The following is an 18546-nucleotide window of genomic DNA, read 5'->3' as shown; positions in this document are numbered from 1 at the left end:
GGTAGGGCCAATATCCACTTCCCTCTCACTGGTTTGTATCACATGTGTCCCGGACACATAGGGCAAATATCAGCTCCCTTCTCACTTGCCTGTATCACCTGTGGCCTGGACAGGTAGGGCCAATATCCACTTCCCTCTCACTGGTTTGTATCACATGTGTCCCGGACACATAGGGCAAATATCAGCTCCCTTCTCACTGGCCTGTATCACCTGTGTCCTGAACAGGTAGGGCCAATATCCACTTCCCTCTCACTGGTTTGTATCACCTGTGTCCCGGACACATAGGGCAAACATCAGCTCCCTTCTCACTGGCCTGTATACCTGTGTCCTGGACAGGTAGGGCCAATATCAGCTCCCTTCTCACTGGTTTGTATCACATGTGTCCCGGACAGGTAGGGCAAATATCAGCTCCCCTCTCACTGGCCTGTATCACCTGTGTCCTGGACAGGTAGGGCCAATATCCACTTCCCTCTCACTGGTTTGTATCACATGTGTCCCGGACACATAGGGCAAATATCAGCTCCCTTCTCACTTGCCTGTATCACCTGTGGCCTGGACAGGTAGGGCCAATATCCACTTCCCTCTCACTGGTTTGTATCACATGTGTCCCGGACACATAGGGCAAATATCAGCTCCCTTCTCACTGGCCTGTATCACCTGTGTCCTGAACAGGTAGGGCCAATATCCACTTCCCTCTCACTGGTTTGTATCACATGTGTCCCGGACAGGTAGGGCAAACATCAGCTCCCTTCTCACTGGCCTGTATACCTGTGTCCTGGACAGGTAGGGCCAATATCAGCTCCCTTCTCACTGGTTTGTATCACATGTGTCCCGGACAGGTAGGGCAAATATCAGCTCCCCTCTCACTGGCCTGTATCACCTGTGTCCTGGACAGGTAGGGCCAATATCCACTTCCCTCTCACTGGTTTGTATCACATGTGTCCCTGACACATAGGGCAAATATCAGCTCCCTTCTCACTTGCCTGTATCACCTGTGTCCTGAACAGGTAGGGCCAATATCCACTTCCCTCTCACTGGTTTGTATCACATGTGTCCCGGACACATAGGGCAAATATCAGCTCCCTTCTCACTTGCCTGTATCACCTGTGTCCTGAACAGGTAGGGCCAATATCCACTTCCCTCTCACTGGTTTGTATCACATGTGTCCCGGACAGGTAGGGCAAACATCAGCTCCCTTCTCACTGGCCTGTATACCTGTGTCCTGGACAGGTAGGGCCAATATCAGCTCCCTTCTCACTGGTTTGTATCACATGTGTCCCGGACAGGTAGGGCAAATATCAGCTCCCCTCTCACTGGCCTGTATCACCTGTGTCCTGGACAGGTAGGGCCAATATCCACTTCCCTCTCACTGGTTTGTATCACATGTGTCCCGGACACATAGGGCAAATATCAGCTCCCTTCGCACTTGCCTGTATCACATGTGTCCTGAACAGGTAGGGCCAATATCCACTTCCCTCTCACTGGTTTGTATCACATGTGTCCCGGACACATAGGGCAAATATCAGCTCCCTTCTCACTTGCCTGTATCACCTCGGGCCTGGACAGGTAGGGCCAATATCAGCTCCCCTCTCACTGGCCTGTATCACATGTGTCCTGAACAGGTAGGGCCAATATCCACTTCCCTCTCACTGGTTTGTATCACATGTGTCCCGGACAGGTAGGGCAAACATCAGCTCCCTTCTCACTGGTTTGTATCACATGTGTCCCGGACACATAGGGCAAATATCAGCTCCCTTCTCACTGGCCTGTATCAAATGTGTCCTGAACAGGTAGGGCCAATATCCACTTCCCTCTCACTGGTTTGTATCACATGTGTCCCGGACAGGAAGGGCAAACATCAGCTCCCTTCTCACTGGCCTGTATTACCTATGTCCAGGTAGAACAAACAACGGCTTGTATAACACAGACTGTCATTGTAAAAATTTGATCATGTTCGAGCAATATTTACCTTTGTATGTTTGTTTTATTCACCAGCCAATCCACCAGTTGTTGCCACCGCCGTACAGAGATGTGTGGCTGGAGTGGAGAGACGCTGATAATGCCGTCAAGCAGGAGGCCAAGGAGAAGGAAAACAAAGTAAGTACCAGCTGGTGTGTTCAATGCAAGTACCAGCTGGTGTTGTTCAGAGTAAGTACCAGCTGGTGTTGTTCAGAGTAAGTACCAGCTGGTGTTGTTCAGAGTAAGTACCAGCTGGTGTTGTTCAGAGTAAGTACCATCTGGTGTTGTTCAGAGTAAGTACCAGCTGGTGTTGTTCAGAGTAAGTACCATCTGGTGTTGTTCAGAGTAAGTATCAGCTGTGTTGTTCAGAGTAAGTACCAGCTGGTGTTGTTCAGAGTATGTACCAGCTGGTGTTGTTCAGAGTAAGTACCAGCTGGTGTTGTTCAGAGTAAGTACCAGCTGGTGTTGTTCAAAGTAAGTACCATCTGGTGTTGTTCAGAGTAAGTACCATCTGGTGTTGTTCAGAGTAAGTACCAGCTGGTGTTGTTCAGAGTAAGTATCAGCTGGTGTTGTTCAGAGTACCAGCTGGTGTTGTTCAAAGTAAGTACCAGCTGGTGTTGTTCAGAGTAAGTACCAGCTGGTGTTGTTCAGAGTAAGTATCAGCTGTGTTGTTCAGAGTAAGTACCAGCTGGTGTTGTTCAGAGTAAGTACCAGCTGGTGTTGTTCAGAGTAGGTACCAGCTGGTGTTGTTCAGAGTAAGTATCAGCTGTGTTGTTCAGAGTAAGTACCAGCTGGTGTTGTTCAGAGTAAGTACCAGCTGGTGTTGTTCAGAGTAAGTACCATCTGGTGTTGTTCAGAGTAAGTATCAGCTGTGTTGTTCAGAGTAAGTACCAGCTGGTGTTTTTCAGAGTAAGTACCATCTGGTGTTGTTCAGAGTAAGTACCAGCTGGTGTTGTTCAAAGTAGGTACCAGCTGGTGTTTTTCAGAGTAAGTACCATCTGGTGTTGTTCAGAGTAAGTACCACCTGGTGTTGTTCAGAGTAAGTACCAGCTGGTGTTGTTCAGAGTATGTACCAGCTGGTGTTGTTCAGAGTAAGTACCATCTGGTGTTGTTCAGAGTAAGTACCAGCTGGTGTTGTTCAGAGTAAGTACCATCTGGTGTTGTTCAGAGTAAGTACCATCTGGTGTTGTTCAGAGTAAGTACCAGCTGGTGTTGTTCAGAGTAAGTACCAGCTGGTGTTGTTCAGAGTACCAGCTGGTGTTGTTCAAAGTAAGTACCAGCTGGTGTTGTTCAGAGTAAGTACCAGCTGGTGTTGTTCAGAGTAAGTACCATCTGGTGTTGTTCAGAGTAAGTATCAGCTGTGTTGTTCAGAGTAAGTACCAGCTGGTGTTGTTCAGAGTAAGTACCAGCTGGTGTTGTTCAGAGTAAGTATCAGCTGTGTTGTTCAGAGTAAGTACCAGCTGGTGTTGTTCAGAGTAAGTACCATCTGGTGTTGTTCAGAGTAAGTATCAGCTGTGTTGTTCAGAGTAAGTACCAGCTGGTGTTGTTCAGAGTATTTACCAGCTGGTGTTGTTCAATGCAAGTACCAGCTGGTGTTGTTCAGAGTAAGTACCAGCTGGTGTCGTTCAGAGTAAGTACCGGCTGGTGTGTTCAATGCAAGTACCAGCTGGTGTTGTTCAATGCAAGTACAAACTGGTGTTGTTCAGAGTAAGTACCAGCTGGTGTTGTTCAGAGTAAGTACCAGCTGTGTTGTTCAGAGTAAGTATCAGCTGGTGTTGTTCAGAGTAAGTACCAGCTGATGTTATTCAGAGTATGTACCAGCTGGTGTTGTTCAGAGTAAGTACCAGCTGGTGTTGTTCAGAGTAAGTATCAGCTGGTGTTGTTCAGAGTAAGTACCAGCTGATGTTATTCAGAGTATGTACCAGCTGGTGTTGTTCAGAGTAAGTACCAGCTGGTGGTGTTCAGAGTAAGTACCAGCTGGTGTTGTTCAGAGTAAGTACCAGCTGGTGTTGTTCAGAGTAAGTACCATCTGGTGTTGTTCAGAGTAAGTACCATCTGGTGTTGTTCAAAGTAAGTATCAGCTGTGTTGTTCAGAGTAAGTACCAGCTGGTGTTGTTCAGAGTAAGTACCATCTGGTGTTGTTCAAAGTAAGTATCAGCTGTGTTGTTCAGAGTAAGTACCAGCTGGTGTTGTTCAGAGTAAGTACCAGCTGGTGTTGTTCAGAGTAAGTACCATCTGGTGTTGTTCAGAGTAAGTACCATCTGGTGTTGTTCAGAGTAAGTACCAGCTGGTGTTGTTCAGAGTAGGTACCAGCTGGTGTTGTTCAGAGTAAGTATCAGCTGTGTTGTTCAGAGTAAGTACCAGCTGGTGTTGTTCAGAGTAAGTACCAGCTGGTGTTGTTCAGAGTAAGTACCATCTGGTGTTGTTCAGAGTAAGTATCAGCTGTGTTGTTCAGAGTAAGTACCAGCTGGTGTTTTTCAGAGTAAGTACCAGCTGGTGTTGTTCAGAGTAAGTACCAGCTGGTGTTGTTCAAAGTAGGTACCAGCTGGTGTTTTTCAGAGTAAGTACCAGCTGGTGTTGTTCAGAGTAAGTACCACCTGGTGTTGTTCAGAGTAGGTACCAGCTGGTGTTGTTCAGAGTATGTACCAGCTGGTGTTGTTCAGAGTAAGTACCATCTGGTGTTGTTCAGAGTAAGTACCAGCTGGTGTTGTTCAGAGTAAGTACCATCTGGTGTTGTTCAGAGTAAGTACCATCTGGTGTTGTTCAGAGTAAGTACCAGCTGGTGTTGTTCAGAGTAAGTACCAGCTGGTGTTGTTCAGAGTACCAGCTGGTGTTGTTCAAAGTAAGTACCAGCTGGTGTTGTTCAGAGTAAGTACCAGCTGGTGTTGTTCAGAGTAAGTACCATCTGGTGTTGTTCAGAGTAAGTATCAGCTGTGTTGTTCAGAGTAAGTACCAGCTGGTGTTGTTCAGAGTAAGTACCAGCTGGTGTTGTTCAGAGTAAGTATCAGCTGTGTTGTTCAGAGTAAGTACCAGCTGGTGTTGTTCAGAGTAAGTACCATCTGGTGTTGTTCAGAGTAAGTATCAGCTGTGTTGTTCAGAGTAAGTACCAGCTGGTGTTGTTCAGAGTATTTACCAGCTGGTGTTGTTCAATGCAAGTACCAGCTGGTGTTGTTCAGAGTAAGTACCAGCTGGTGTCTTTAAGAGTAAGTACCGGCTGGTGTGTTCAATGCAAGTACCAGCTGGTGTTGTTCAATGCAAGTACAAACTGGTGTTGTTCAGAGTAAGTACCAGCTGGTGTTGTTCAGAGTAAGTACCAGCTGTGTTGTTCAGAGTAAGTATCAGCTGGTGTTGTTCAGAGTAAGTACCAGCTGATGTTATTCAGAGTATGTACCAGCTGGTGTTGTTCAGAGTAAGTACCAGCTGGTGTTGTTCAGAGTAAGTATCAGCTGGTGTTGTTCAGAGTAAGTACCAGCTGATGTTATTCAGAGTATGTACCAGCTGGTGTTGTTCAGAGTAAGTACCAGCTGGTGGTGTTCAGAGTAAGTACCAGCTGGTGTTGTTCAGAGTAAGTACCAGCTGGTGTTGTTCAGAGTAAGTACCATCTGGTGTTGTTCAGAGTAAGTACCATCTGGTGTTGTTCAAAGTAAGTATCAGCTGTGTTGTTCAGAGTAAGTACCAGCTGGTGTTGTTCAGAGTAAGTACCATCTGGTGTTGTTCAAAGTAAGTATCAGCTGTGTTGTTCAGAGTAAGTACCAGCTGGTGTTGTTCAGAGTAAGTACCAGCTGGTGTTGTTCAGAGTAAGTACCATCTGGTGTTGTTCAGAGTAAGTACCATCTGGTGTTGTTCAAAGTAAGTATCAGCTGTGTTGTTCAGAGTAAGTACCAGCTGGTGTTGTTCAGAGTAAGTACCATCTGGTGTTGTTCAGAGTAAGTACCAGCTGGTGTTGTTCAGAGTAAGTACCATCTGGTGTTGTTCAAAGTAAGTATCAGCTGTGTTGTTCAGAGTAAGTACCAGCTGGTGTTGTTCAGAGTAAGTATCAGCTGTGTTGTTCAGAGTAAGTACCAGCTGGTGTTGTTTAGAGTAAGTACCAGCTGGTGTTGTTCAAAGTAAGAAGTTATACTTCATACTTATTTTCTGTTTCTGATCCTGTCTGGCAGCCACGAGATCAGTTCATCGCCAGATTCCTGAAGAAAGTCCAGATGGAGGACAAGAAGCTCACACCTGCCAAAGTGAAGGTCAGCGAGAGACATGATGAAGAAATGACATGGGAAGACCTTGCAGATGAGGTGAGCAGTTTGTTCGTCAACAGAAACCATTGCACTGGCAGCAGTAAAACAACACTTGCCTGGCTTGTCCACAGCGGCTCATTATGAATTTATGATATATCCAATGTTTTTTCCAATCAAATTTTGAATTTAGAAAATTCTGAAAAAATGTCAATCATTACTTAGCGTGTTACCTTCAATAGTAGTTGTATTCACTGGTGAAAATACTGGGGTTGTTTTAAATGATTGTGAAATATGACTTTTATTCTTTTCATATAACTACATATGTCACACTCTTGTATATAATACTAATCATAATTGATCTATGGATGGATGGTTTCAAGGGCATTCAACATTGGGTGGCATAATGTATGCTTTTGAATGCAGGATGACTGGGGCCCACATACAAGCAAAAGACCAACATCTTCTCACGCCTCGAGGCTTGACAGCAGCGCCTTGATACAGCTGATGAAGGACAGGCTGTCATCCCGCGTCTACAAGACTCTGCTGGGCACAAGGCAGAGGTTGCCGGTGTTCCAGCACAGGGATAAAGTCATGGATAGGATCAACAGAGAGAATGTGGTAGTGGTTGCTGGAGAAACAGGAAGTGGCAAGAGTACCCAGATACCTCAGTTTGTCCTAGAAGTAAGTAAGGACACATCTTCTCGTCTGGAGGTCCTTTTCTCATTTTGCAGAATCATGATCCCTGTATGGATGTCATAGAATAGGTGACTAGTACTCGAGGCTTAACATAGATGCAGGCTAAACTAGGTTCAGGCTTAACATAGATGCAGGCTTAACATAGATGCAGGCTTAACATAGATGCAGGCTAAACTAGGTTCAGGCTTAACATAGATGCAGGCTTAACATAGATGCAGGCTTAACATAGATGCAGGCTAAACTAGGTTCAGGCTAAACATAATGACACCAAAGATTGTCCACAGGGTTCATATCTGATTTTCAATATGGCCACCATGGCAACCATCTTAAGAAAAATGTATATGGCTATTACTGAGTAAAACTCAATCATTTTTGTTCAAAATGTAACTTGATGAAGTTAGTGATGGAGCTCAACACATATGTTCTATTTTACACAGTGTTTTAGATTTTGATCTTTGTTTGACCTTTGTACTTTGACTATGCTCCTAATGTCTCTCAAAATGCATGCATTTCTGTGAACTCTAAACAGCCTCTCCTTGGAACCACTGGACCAATGAAATGAAGCTGCCCATTCTTGTCCCCTTCCAATGATGAAACTTACATTTGTTCAAGATGGTCAAATCTGATTTTCAGTATGTACCGGTATATCACAGCAGACACATTGTTAATATATTTATGGCCATTACTCAGTCCTTTTTGTACAAACTGTGGCTTTTGTTTCTATATGCTTTATGCTTGGGTTTTAATATAAGTGACCCACCTGGAGAAAAGGGACCTTATGGGTGCTAGGATACAATTGTGCTGTGACGTCATAAAGAGAACTTACTTCAAACTAATGTCAAATTGCCATGTGTGAGGACTGTGCAAATATTTCTTATTTTTCTCCCATTAATTCACATTGTAGTAAAAAAAAATTTCAAAACATTTCAGCATTTGTGTCTGTGTTTAATTAATCTGACATTATATCTAAAAACTGCAATCATTACATAAACAGTTATAAGTCTGAAAGTGGGACTTTGCAGAAAATCTCTGTAGTAAATATGAATTGAAACTTGTGATTTGTATTGTTGTGTTCCTAAGAATATAATGAGAAGTCAAATTTCGCAAAAGGTTGTTCTGATGTGACCTGTTTTTGGATGTCCTCAGGTCTTTGTGTAGTGGTAGCTTTTATGAGATTGGAAAATATTTGAATATCAATGCCGACGACATGTTTCAGTGTCTTTGGGACATTGTAAACAGTGGACATTCTAGCTGGTGAACTACAGTGCCATGGCACAAAAAGTTGTATGTCTACACAAACCGATGCCAAGGGAGCTTTCAAGTAAATAGAGAATTGAATACAATTCCACCAAAGTGTTAACAACATTTAATGTCATTTTCAGGATGCAATACTGTCTGGTGCGGGATTGCAGTGCAATGTAGTGTGCACCCAGCCCCGTCGCATATCCGCCGTGAGTCTGGCCAAGCGGGTGTCCGAGGAGCTGGGTGAGGGGGGGCCTGGACAGAAACACTCTCTCTGCGGCTATCAGATACGCTTCGAGTCCAAGAAAGGGCCCAACACAAAACTCACCTACTGCACTACTGGGGTGTTGCTACGACAACTGCAGCAGGATCCACTGATGTCACATGTCACACATATTATTATTGATGAGGTAAACACTGTGATGCAACTGGGCTGTCAGGCATGTCATACATAAGACCACATGAAACATATGAGTATTTTTAGAGAGTTCAGTGTCAATTTGTGAAGAAAATATTTACAATTGTTAAAGTTTTAGAAGCATTAAAACAGGCGATCAAAGTGTTTTGTTGAGTTCCACTACCACTACAGGGAACACCAAGAATGGTCTGATTTTGTTATTTTTTATGTTAAAATCAAAGCTAGGTGTTTACTGTGAAAAACGATTGATTTGACCATTGTTAAGGATTGACAATTGGTCATTCTGGTGAGGCCTTGGTTTGGTTTTTTTTAAATATAACTTATTCTTGAAAATGATAGACAAAAATAGGTTTTACAGTGAGTACCCCAAACAAATACACTTGAAAAGAAATTCACAACTCAGTATCAAGTGGTTCGTCCCTTAGTCTCTATGTTATCATCGACGTGTGAATATTTTACTTCTCTCAATCAAAATGTTCAGGTTCATGAGAGAAGTGTCCAGTCCGATTTCCTGATGATTGTTGTCAAGGAGATTCTGAGTCAGAGGAGAGATCTCAAGGTGATACTGATGAGTGCGACCTTGGACAGTGAGAAATTCTCAGCCTACTTCAGCCACTGTCCAGTCATTAACATTCCTGGCCGGACGTTCCCAGTGCAGGTACGACACCCCCCCTCACACAATATTTGTTGCAACCATATTGAATACTAAAAAAGGCAGAGTTATCAGTGGCTCTCAGAGTGAGTGAGTGAGTTAAGTGTAACACCACTTTCAACATTAGTCCAGTTATATCACGGCTTGCAGTTTGATGTGGGACGAAAGCCGGAAGTGATGCAGGTCTCAGACGTTTACCACTTCGGTGAAACCCACGAGCACGGGTATGGGGCTGACAAATCCAGAAACATAATTGGGGCAAACCGGGATTCGAACCCACAATCACAGGTTTCTGGCTTGCCTTAGGGACGCAACTCTGCACAGCGAATTGCAGCGCCATAGTTGACTGGGCCACCCATGCCCGAGAGGCTATCAGAAGTGTCTTGTCATTCAGTTACAAAGTTATACCACAGTTAGCATTATGAGAAAGTTCAGCATTATAACTACATTTAGCATTATAACCATGTTTAGCATTATAACCATGTTTAGCATTATATCCACATTTAGCATTATAACAACATTAAGCATTATAACCACATTTAGCATGATAACCACAGTTAGCATTATAACCATGTTTAGCCTTATAACCATGTTTAGCATGATAACCACATTTAGCATTATAACCACAGTAGCATTATAACCACATTTAGCATGATAACCACATTTAGCATTATAACCATGTTTAGCATTATAACCACAGTTAGCATTATAACCACAGTAGCATTATAACCACAGTTAGCATTATAACCACAGTTAGTATTATAACCATGTTTAGCATGATAACCACAGTTAGCATTATAACCATGTTTAGCATTATAACCATGTTTAGCATTATAACCACAGTAAGCATTATAACCATGTTTAGCATTATAACCACAGTAGCATTACAACCACATTGAGCATGATAACCACGTTTAGCATGATAACCGCATTTAGCATTATAACCACAGTAGCATTATAACCACAGTTAGCATGATAACCACATTTAGAATTATAACCATGTTTAGCATTATAACCACAGTTAGCATTATAACCACAGTAGCATTATAACCACAGTTAGCATTATAACCACAGTTAGCATTATAACCATGTTTAGCATGATAACCACAGTTAGCATTATAACCATGTTTAGCATTATAACCACAGTTTAGCATTATAACCACAGTTAGCATTATAACCATGTTTAGCATTATAACCATAGTTAGCATTATAACCACAGTTAGCATTATAACCATGTTTAGCATTATAACCACAGTTTAGCATTATAACCACAGTAGCATTATAACCATGTTTAGCATTATAACCACAGTTAGCATTATAACCATGTTTAGCATTATAACCACAGTTAGCATTATAACCATGTTTAGCATTATAACCATAGTTAGCATTATAACCACAGTTAGCATTATAACCATGTTTAGCATTATAACCACAGTTTAGCATTATAACCACAGTAGCATTATAACCATGTTTAGCATTATAACCACAGTTAGCATTATAACCATGTTTAGCATTATAACCACAGTTAGCATTATAACCGCAGTTAGCATTATAACCACAGTTAGCATTATAACCACAGTAGCATTATAACCACAGTAGCATTATAACCACAGTTAGCATTATAACCACAGTAGCATTATAACCACAGTTTAGCATTATAACCATGTTTAGCATGATAACCACAGTTAGCATTATAACCATGTTTAGCATTATAACCACGGTTTAGCATTATAACCACAGTTAGCATTATAACCATGTTTAGCATGATAACCACAGTTAGCATTATAACCATGTTTAGCATTATAACCATGTTTAGCATGATAACCACAGTTAGCATTATAACCATGTTTAGCATGATAACCACAGTTAGCATTATAACCATGTTTAGCATGATAACCACAGTTCGCATTATAACCATGTTTAGCATTTTAACCACAGTTAGCATTATAACCACAGTTTAGCATTATAACCACAGTTTAGCATTATCATGATTATAACCACAGTTAGCATTATAACCACAGTTAGCATTATAACCACAGTTAGCATTATAACCACAGTTTAGCATTATCATGATTATAACCACAGTTAGCATTATAACCACAGTTAGCATTATAACCACAGTTTAGCATTATAACCACAGTTTAGCATTATAACCACAGTTTAGCATTATAACCACAGTTAGCATTATAACCACAGTTAGCATTATAACCACAGTTAGCATTATAACAAGTGTTGGCATCATGGCATCAACATATAGATGTTATTATGCCAATCTGAGAACATCGACTGAAGTTAAAGTTAGTTTGAACTTTCATCACAGAGAGTAAATCCCCAACTGGATTATCTAGCAACTGTTTCTGTTTCCATCATTACAGGTCTATCACATCGAAGATGTTATAGAGACTATCGGCTACGTGGTGGATGAGGACTCACCTTACACACTCAAGTCTGGGCAGCTGGTGGAGGTGAGACTGAACACAGACCCACACATCAGTTCACTCATGGCCCATCACATCCTTAATAAGCCATCAAGATTTAGAGTTCAAAAATCTAGTTTTGTTTTACCACCCATCAAGCTAAGTCTCTGATGGACATGTACCTTAAAACACAGTTATTATTTGTATCTTTACAGGTGCAGGAAACTATAGAAACACAGTTTGACTTCAGTCAGATGAAGTACTCAAACTGAAGACTGTAAAAGACATAAATCAAATTGTAAAAAGTATTTGAAACTACAAAACTGAAGACGTATATATCCCAAACATTATCCAATAATATTAAAGGATAAATATTTGACAAATAATGATACACAACAGTTGATAACGCATGGGAAGACTTATGTATGCTGTATTGGAGGTTATATATATACATTGTATGTATTTGTTTACAATGTGTACATGTGTTGTGTTTTATCCAGGAGGAGAGTGCCACGCTGGAGGTGACAGAGAAGGGTGGAGACTCGTCCCAGGTGGACGTCTACTGGACCAAGCAGGACATCACTAAGATTGACATGGTAAGTAACACCACCACCACCACCACCACACTGCCATACCACACTACATCACAACACTGCCACACCACACAACCACACCACACAACCACATAACGACACCACACCTACACGCCACCATGCCACCACACCACATAACACCATAACACACTGCCACACCACACTGGCACACCACACTGGCACACCACACTGGCACACCACACTGGCACACCACCACTAGCACACAACCACTGCCAAACCACCACTGGCACACCACCACTGTCACACCACACTGGCACACCACCACTGGCACACAACCACTGCCAAACCACCACTGTCACACCACACTGTCACACCACACTGGCACACCACACTGGCACACCACACTGGCACACCAAACTGGCACACAACACTAGCACTCCACACTGCCACACCACACTGCCACACCACACTGGCACACCACACTGGCACACCACACCTGCAGTGCCACCCCACCACTGGCACACCACCACTGTCACACCACACTGGCACACCACCACTGGCACACAACCACTGCCAGACCACCACTGGCACACCACCACTGTCACACCACACTGGCACACCACCACTGGCACACAACCACTGCCAGACCACCACTGGCACACCACCACTGGCACACCACACTGCCACACCACACTGCCACATCACACTGCCACATCACACTGGCACACCACACTGCCACACCACACTGGCACACCACCACTGGCACACCACCACTGTCACACCACACTGGCACACCACCACTGGCACACCACCACTGGCACACCACCACTGCCAGACCACCACTGGCACACCACCACTGGCACACAACACTGCCACACCACACTGCCACACCACCACTGCCACCCTACCACTGGCACACCACACTGGCACACCACACTGGCACACCACACCACCACTGCCACCCCACCACTTGCACACCACCACTGGCACACCACACAACCACTGCCACACCACACAACCACTGCAACCCTACCACTGGCACACCACCACTGCCACACCACACTCGCACACCACACCACCACTGCCACCCCACCATTGGCACACCACCACTGGCACACCACACTGGCACACCACCACTGGCACACAACCACTGGCACACCATAATGCCACACCACACTGGCACACCACACTGGCACACCACACTGACACACCACACTGGCACACCACACTGGCACACCACACTAGCACATCACACTAGCACACCACCATTGGCATACCACACCACACTAGAACACCACACTGGCACACCACCACTGGCACACCACCACTAGCACACTACACTGGCACACCACACTAGCACAACACCACTGGCATACCACACCACACTGGCACACCACCACTAACACACCACCACTGCCACACCACACCACCACTGACAAACCACACCACACTGGCACACCACACAACTGGTAAACCACATGACACTGGCACACCACACCACACTGGCACACCACACCACACTGGCACACCACACCACACTGGCACACCACACCACACTGGCACACCACACCACACTGGCACACCACACTGTCACACAACCACTGCCACACCACCACTGGCACACCACACTGGCACACCACACTGGCATACCACACTGGCACACCACACTGGCACACCACCACTGGCACACCACACTGGCACACCACCACTGGCACACAACCACTGGCACACCATAATGCCACAACACACTGGCACACCACACTGGCACACCACACTGACACACCACACTGGCACACCACACTGGCACACCACACTAGCACATCACACTAGCACACCACCATTGGCATAGCACACCACACTAGAACACCACACTGGCACACCACCACTAGCACACCACACTGGCACGCCACCACTGGCACACCACACTGGCACAACACACTGGCACACCACACCACACTGGCACACCACACTGGCACACCACCACTGGCACACCACCACTGGCACACCACACTGGCACACCACACTGGCACACCACACCACACTGGCACACCACACTGTCACACAACCACTGCCACACAACCACTGGCACACCTCACTGGCATACCACATGACACTGGCACACCATAACACACTGGCACACCACACCACACTGGCACACAACCACTGCCACTGCCACCCCACCACTGGCACACCACCACTGGCACACCACACTGGCACACCACTACTGGCACACAACCACTGGCACACAACCACTAGCACACAACAATGCCACACCACACTGCCACGCCACACTGGCACACAACCACTGCCACTGCCACACCACACTGCCACGCCACACTGGCACACCACCACTGGCACACAACCACTGCCAGAACACATCTGGGACACCATCACTGGCACACCACACTGCCACACCACAATGCCACACCACACTGCCACACCACCACTGGAACCCTACCACTGCCACACCACACTGCCACACCACCACTGCCACCCTACCACAGGCACATCACACTGGCACACCACACCACCACTGCCACCTCACCACTGGCACACCACCACTGGCACACAACCACTGGCACACCACATTGCCACACCACACTGCCACACCACCACTGCAACCCTACCACTGCCACACCACACTGCCACACCACCACTGCCACCCCACCACTGGCACACCACCACTGGCACACAACCACTGGCACACCACATTGCCACACCACACTGCCACACCACACTGCCACACCACCACTGGCACACCACCACTGGCACACCACACCACCACTGCCACCCCACCACTGGCACACCACCACTGGCATACAACTACTGGCACACCACACCACCACTGCCACCCCACCACTGGCACACCACCACTGGCACACCACCACTGGCACACCACACTTGCACACGACTACTGGCACACAACCACTGGCACACCACACTGGCACACCACCACTGACACACCACACTGGCACACCACACTGGCACACCACACTAGCACACCACCATTGGCTTACAACACCACACGAGCACACCACCACTGGCATGCCACACCACACTAGCACACCACCACTGGCACACCACCACTGACATACCACTACACACTAGCACACCACCACTGGCACACCACCACTGGCACACCACCACTGACATACCACTACACACTAACACACCACCACTGGCACACCACCACTGGCATACAACACCACACTAGCACACCACCACTGGCACACCACCACTGGCACACCACACCACACTGGCACATCACCACTTGCACACCATACCACACCACACTTGCACACCACCACTGGCACACCACCACTGGCACACCACACTGGCACACCACAGCACACCACACTGGCACACCACCACTGGCACAACACACTGGCACACCACACTGGCACACCACACTAGCACTCCACACTGGCACACCACACTGGCACACCACCACTGGCACATCACACTGGCACACCACACTGGCACACCACACTGCCACACCACACTGCCACACCACACTAGCACACCACCACTGGCACACCACACTGCCACACCACACTGGCACACCACACTAGCACACCACCACTGGCACACCACACTGCCACACCACACTGGCACACCACACTGGCTCACCACACTGGCACACCACACTAGCACTCCACCAGTGGCACACCACACTAGCACACCACCACTGGCACATCACACTGGCACACCACACTGGCACACCACACTGGCACACCACACTAGCACTCCACACTGGCACACCACACTGGCACACCACACTGGCACACCACACTAGCACACCACCACTGGCTTACCACACCACACTGCCACCCTACCACAGGCACACCACACTGGCACATCACACTGCCACCCTACCACAGGCACACCACACTGGCACACCACACCACCACTGCCACCTCACCACAGGCACACCACACTGGCACACCACACTGGCACACAACCACTGGCACACCACATTGCCACACCACACTGCCACACCACCACTGCAACCCTACCACTGCCACACCACACTGCCACACCACCACTGCCACCCCACCACTGGCACACCACCACTGGCACACAACCTCTGGCACACCACATTGCCACACCACACTGCCACACCACACTGGCACACCACACTGCCACACCACACTGGCACACCACCACTGGTACACCACACTGGCACACCACCACTGACACACCACACTGGCACACCACACTAGCACACCACCATTGGCTTACAACACCACACGAGCACACCACCACTGGCATACCACACCACACTAGCACACCACCACTGGCACACCACCACTGGCATACAACACCACACTAGCACACCACCACTCGCACACCACCACTGGCATACCACACCAAACTAGCACACCACACTGGCACACCACCACTGGCATACCACACCACACTAGCACACCACACTGGCACACCACCACTGCCACCCCACCACTGGCACACCACCACTGGCACACCACCACTGGCACACCACACTTGCACACGACTACTGGCACACAACCACTGGCACACCACACTGCCACACCACACTGGCATACCACACCACACTTGCACACGACTACTGGCACACAACCACTGGCACACCACACTGGCACACCACCACTGGCATACCACACCCCACTGGCACACCACTAGTGGCATACCACCACTAGCACACAACCACTGGCATAACACACCACACTGGCACACCACCACTAGCACACCACACTGGCACACCACACCACACTGGCACATCACCACTTGCACACCATACCACACCACACTTGCACACCACCACTGGCACACCACCACTGGCAAACCACACTGGCACACCACAGCACACCACACTGGCACACCACCACTGGCACACCACACTGGCACACCACACTGGCACACCACACTAGCACTCCACACTGGTACACCACACTGGCACACCACCACTGGCACATCACACTGGCACACCACACTGGCACACCACACTGGCACACCACACTAGCACTCCACACTGGCACACCACACTGGCACACCACACTGGCACACCACACTAGCACACCACCACTGGCTTACCACACCACACTGCCACCCTACCACAGGCACACCACACTGGCACATCACACTGCCACCCTACCACAGGCACACCACACTGGCACACCACACCACCACTGCCACCTCACCACTGGCACACCACCACTGGCACACAACCACTGGCACACCACATTGCCACACCACACTGCAACCCTACCACTGCCACACCACACTGCCACACCACCACTGCCAACCCACCACTGGCACACCACCACTGGCACACAACCACTGGCACACCACATTGCCACACCACACTGCCACACCACACTGGCACACCACACTGCCACACCACACTGGCACACCACCACTGGTACACCACACTGGCACACCACCACTGACACACCACACTGGCACACCACACTGGCACACCACACTAGCACACCACCATTGGCTTACAACACCACACGAGCACACCACCACTGGCATACCACACCACACTAGCACACCACCACTGGCACACCACCACTGACATACCACTACACACTAGCACACCACCACTGGCACACCACCACTGGCATACAACACCACACTAGCACACCACCTCTGGCACACCACCACTGGCATACCACACCAAACTAGCACACCACACTGGCACACCACCACTGGCATACCACACCACACTAGCACACCACACTGGCACACCACCACTGCCACACCACACCACCACACTGGCACAAAACCAGTGCCACATCACACTGGCACACCACACTGGCACACCACCACTGACACACACCACTGGCACACCACACTGGCACACCACCCTGGCACACCACACTGGCACAAAACCACTGCCAAACCACCACTGGCACATCACACTGGTATACCACACCACACTGGCACACCACCACTGACACACCACACTAGCACACCACACTGACACACCACACTGGCACACCACACTGGCACACAACCACTGCCAAACCACGACTGGCACACTGCAACTGGCACACCACACTAGCACACCACCACTGGCATACCACACCACACTAGCACACCACCACTGGCATACCACACCACACTAGCACACCACCACTGGCACACCACACTGGCACACCACCACTGCCATACCACACCACACTAGCACACCAGCAGTGGTATACCACACAACACTAGCACACCACACTAGCACACCACACTGGCACACCACCACTGGCATACCTCACCACACTAGCACACCACCACTGGCACATCACACTGGCACACCACCACTGGCATACCACACCACACTGGCACACCACCACTGGCACACAACCACTGGCACACCACACTGGCACACCACACCACCACT

At 47.8% G+C, this 18546-nt stretch overlaps 1 protein-coding gene across 1 annotated transcript in view; it reads left to right on the top strand.

Annotated features, from left to right (window-relative positions):
* The window catches only part of LOC124152542 (ATP-dependent RNA helicase dhx29-like), a 78479-nt gene that overhangs the window by 33894 nt on the left and 26039 nt on the right, over positions 1-18546 (top strand). Inside the window, exons 11-17 of the mRNA XM_048394355.1 lie at positions 1996-2097; positions 6117-6245; positions 6612-6869; positions 8267-8536; positions 9026-9202; positions 11572-11661; positions 12114-12209. Of these exons, the coding sequence (XP_048250312.1) occupies positions 1996-2097; positions 6117-6245; positions 6612-6869; positions 8267-8536; positions 9026-9202; positions 11572-11661; positions 12114-12209 (1122 nt within the window). The remainder of the gene's footprint in view (positions 1-1995; positions 2098-6116; positions 6246-6611; positions 6870-8266; positions 8537-9025; positions 9203-11571; positions 11662-12113; positions 12210-18546) is intronic.

Source organism: Haliotis rufescens, unplaced genomic scaffold, assembly GCF_023055435.1.
Source record: "Haliotis rufescens isolate VD_foot unplaced genomic scaffold, xgHalRufe1.0.p SCAF_13, whole genome shotgun sequence".
NCBI lineage: Eukaryota > Metazoa > Mollusca > Gastropoda > Lepetellida > Haliotidae > Haliotis > Haliotis rufescens.
The sequence above is the reverse complement of the archived record's forward strand: the minus strand, read 5'-3'. Positions and strand labels throughout refer to the sequence as shown.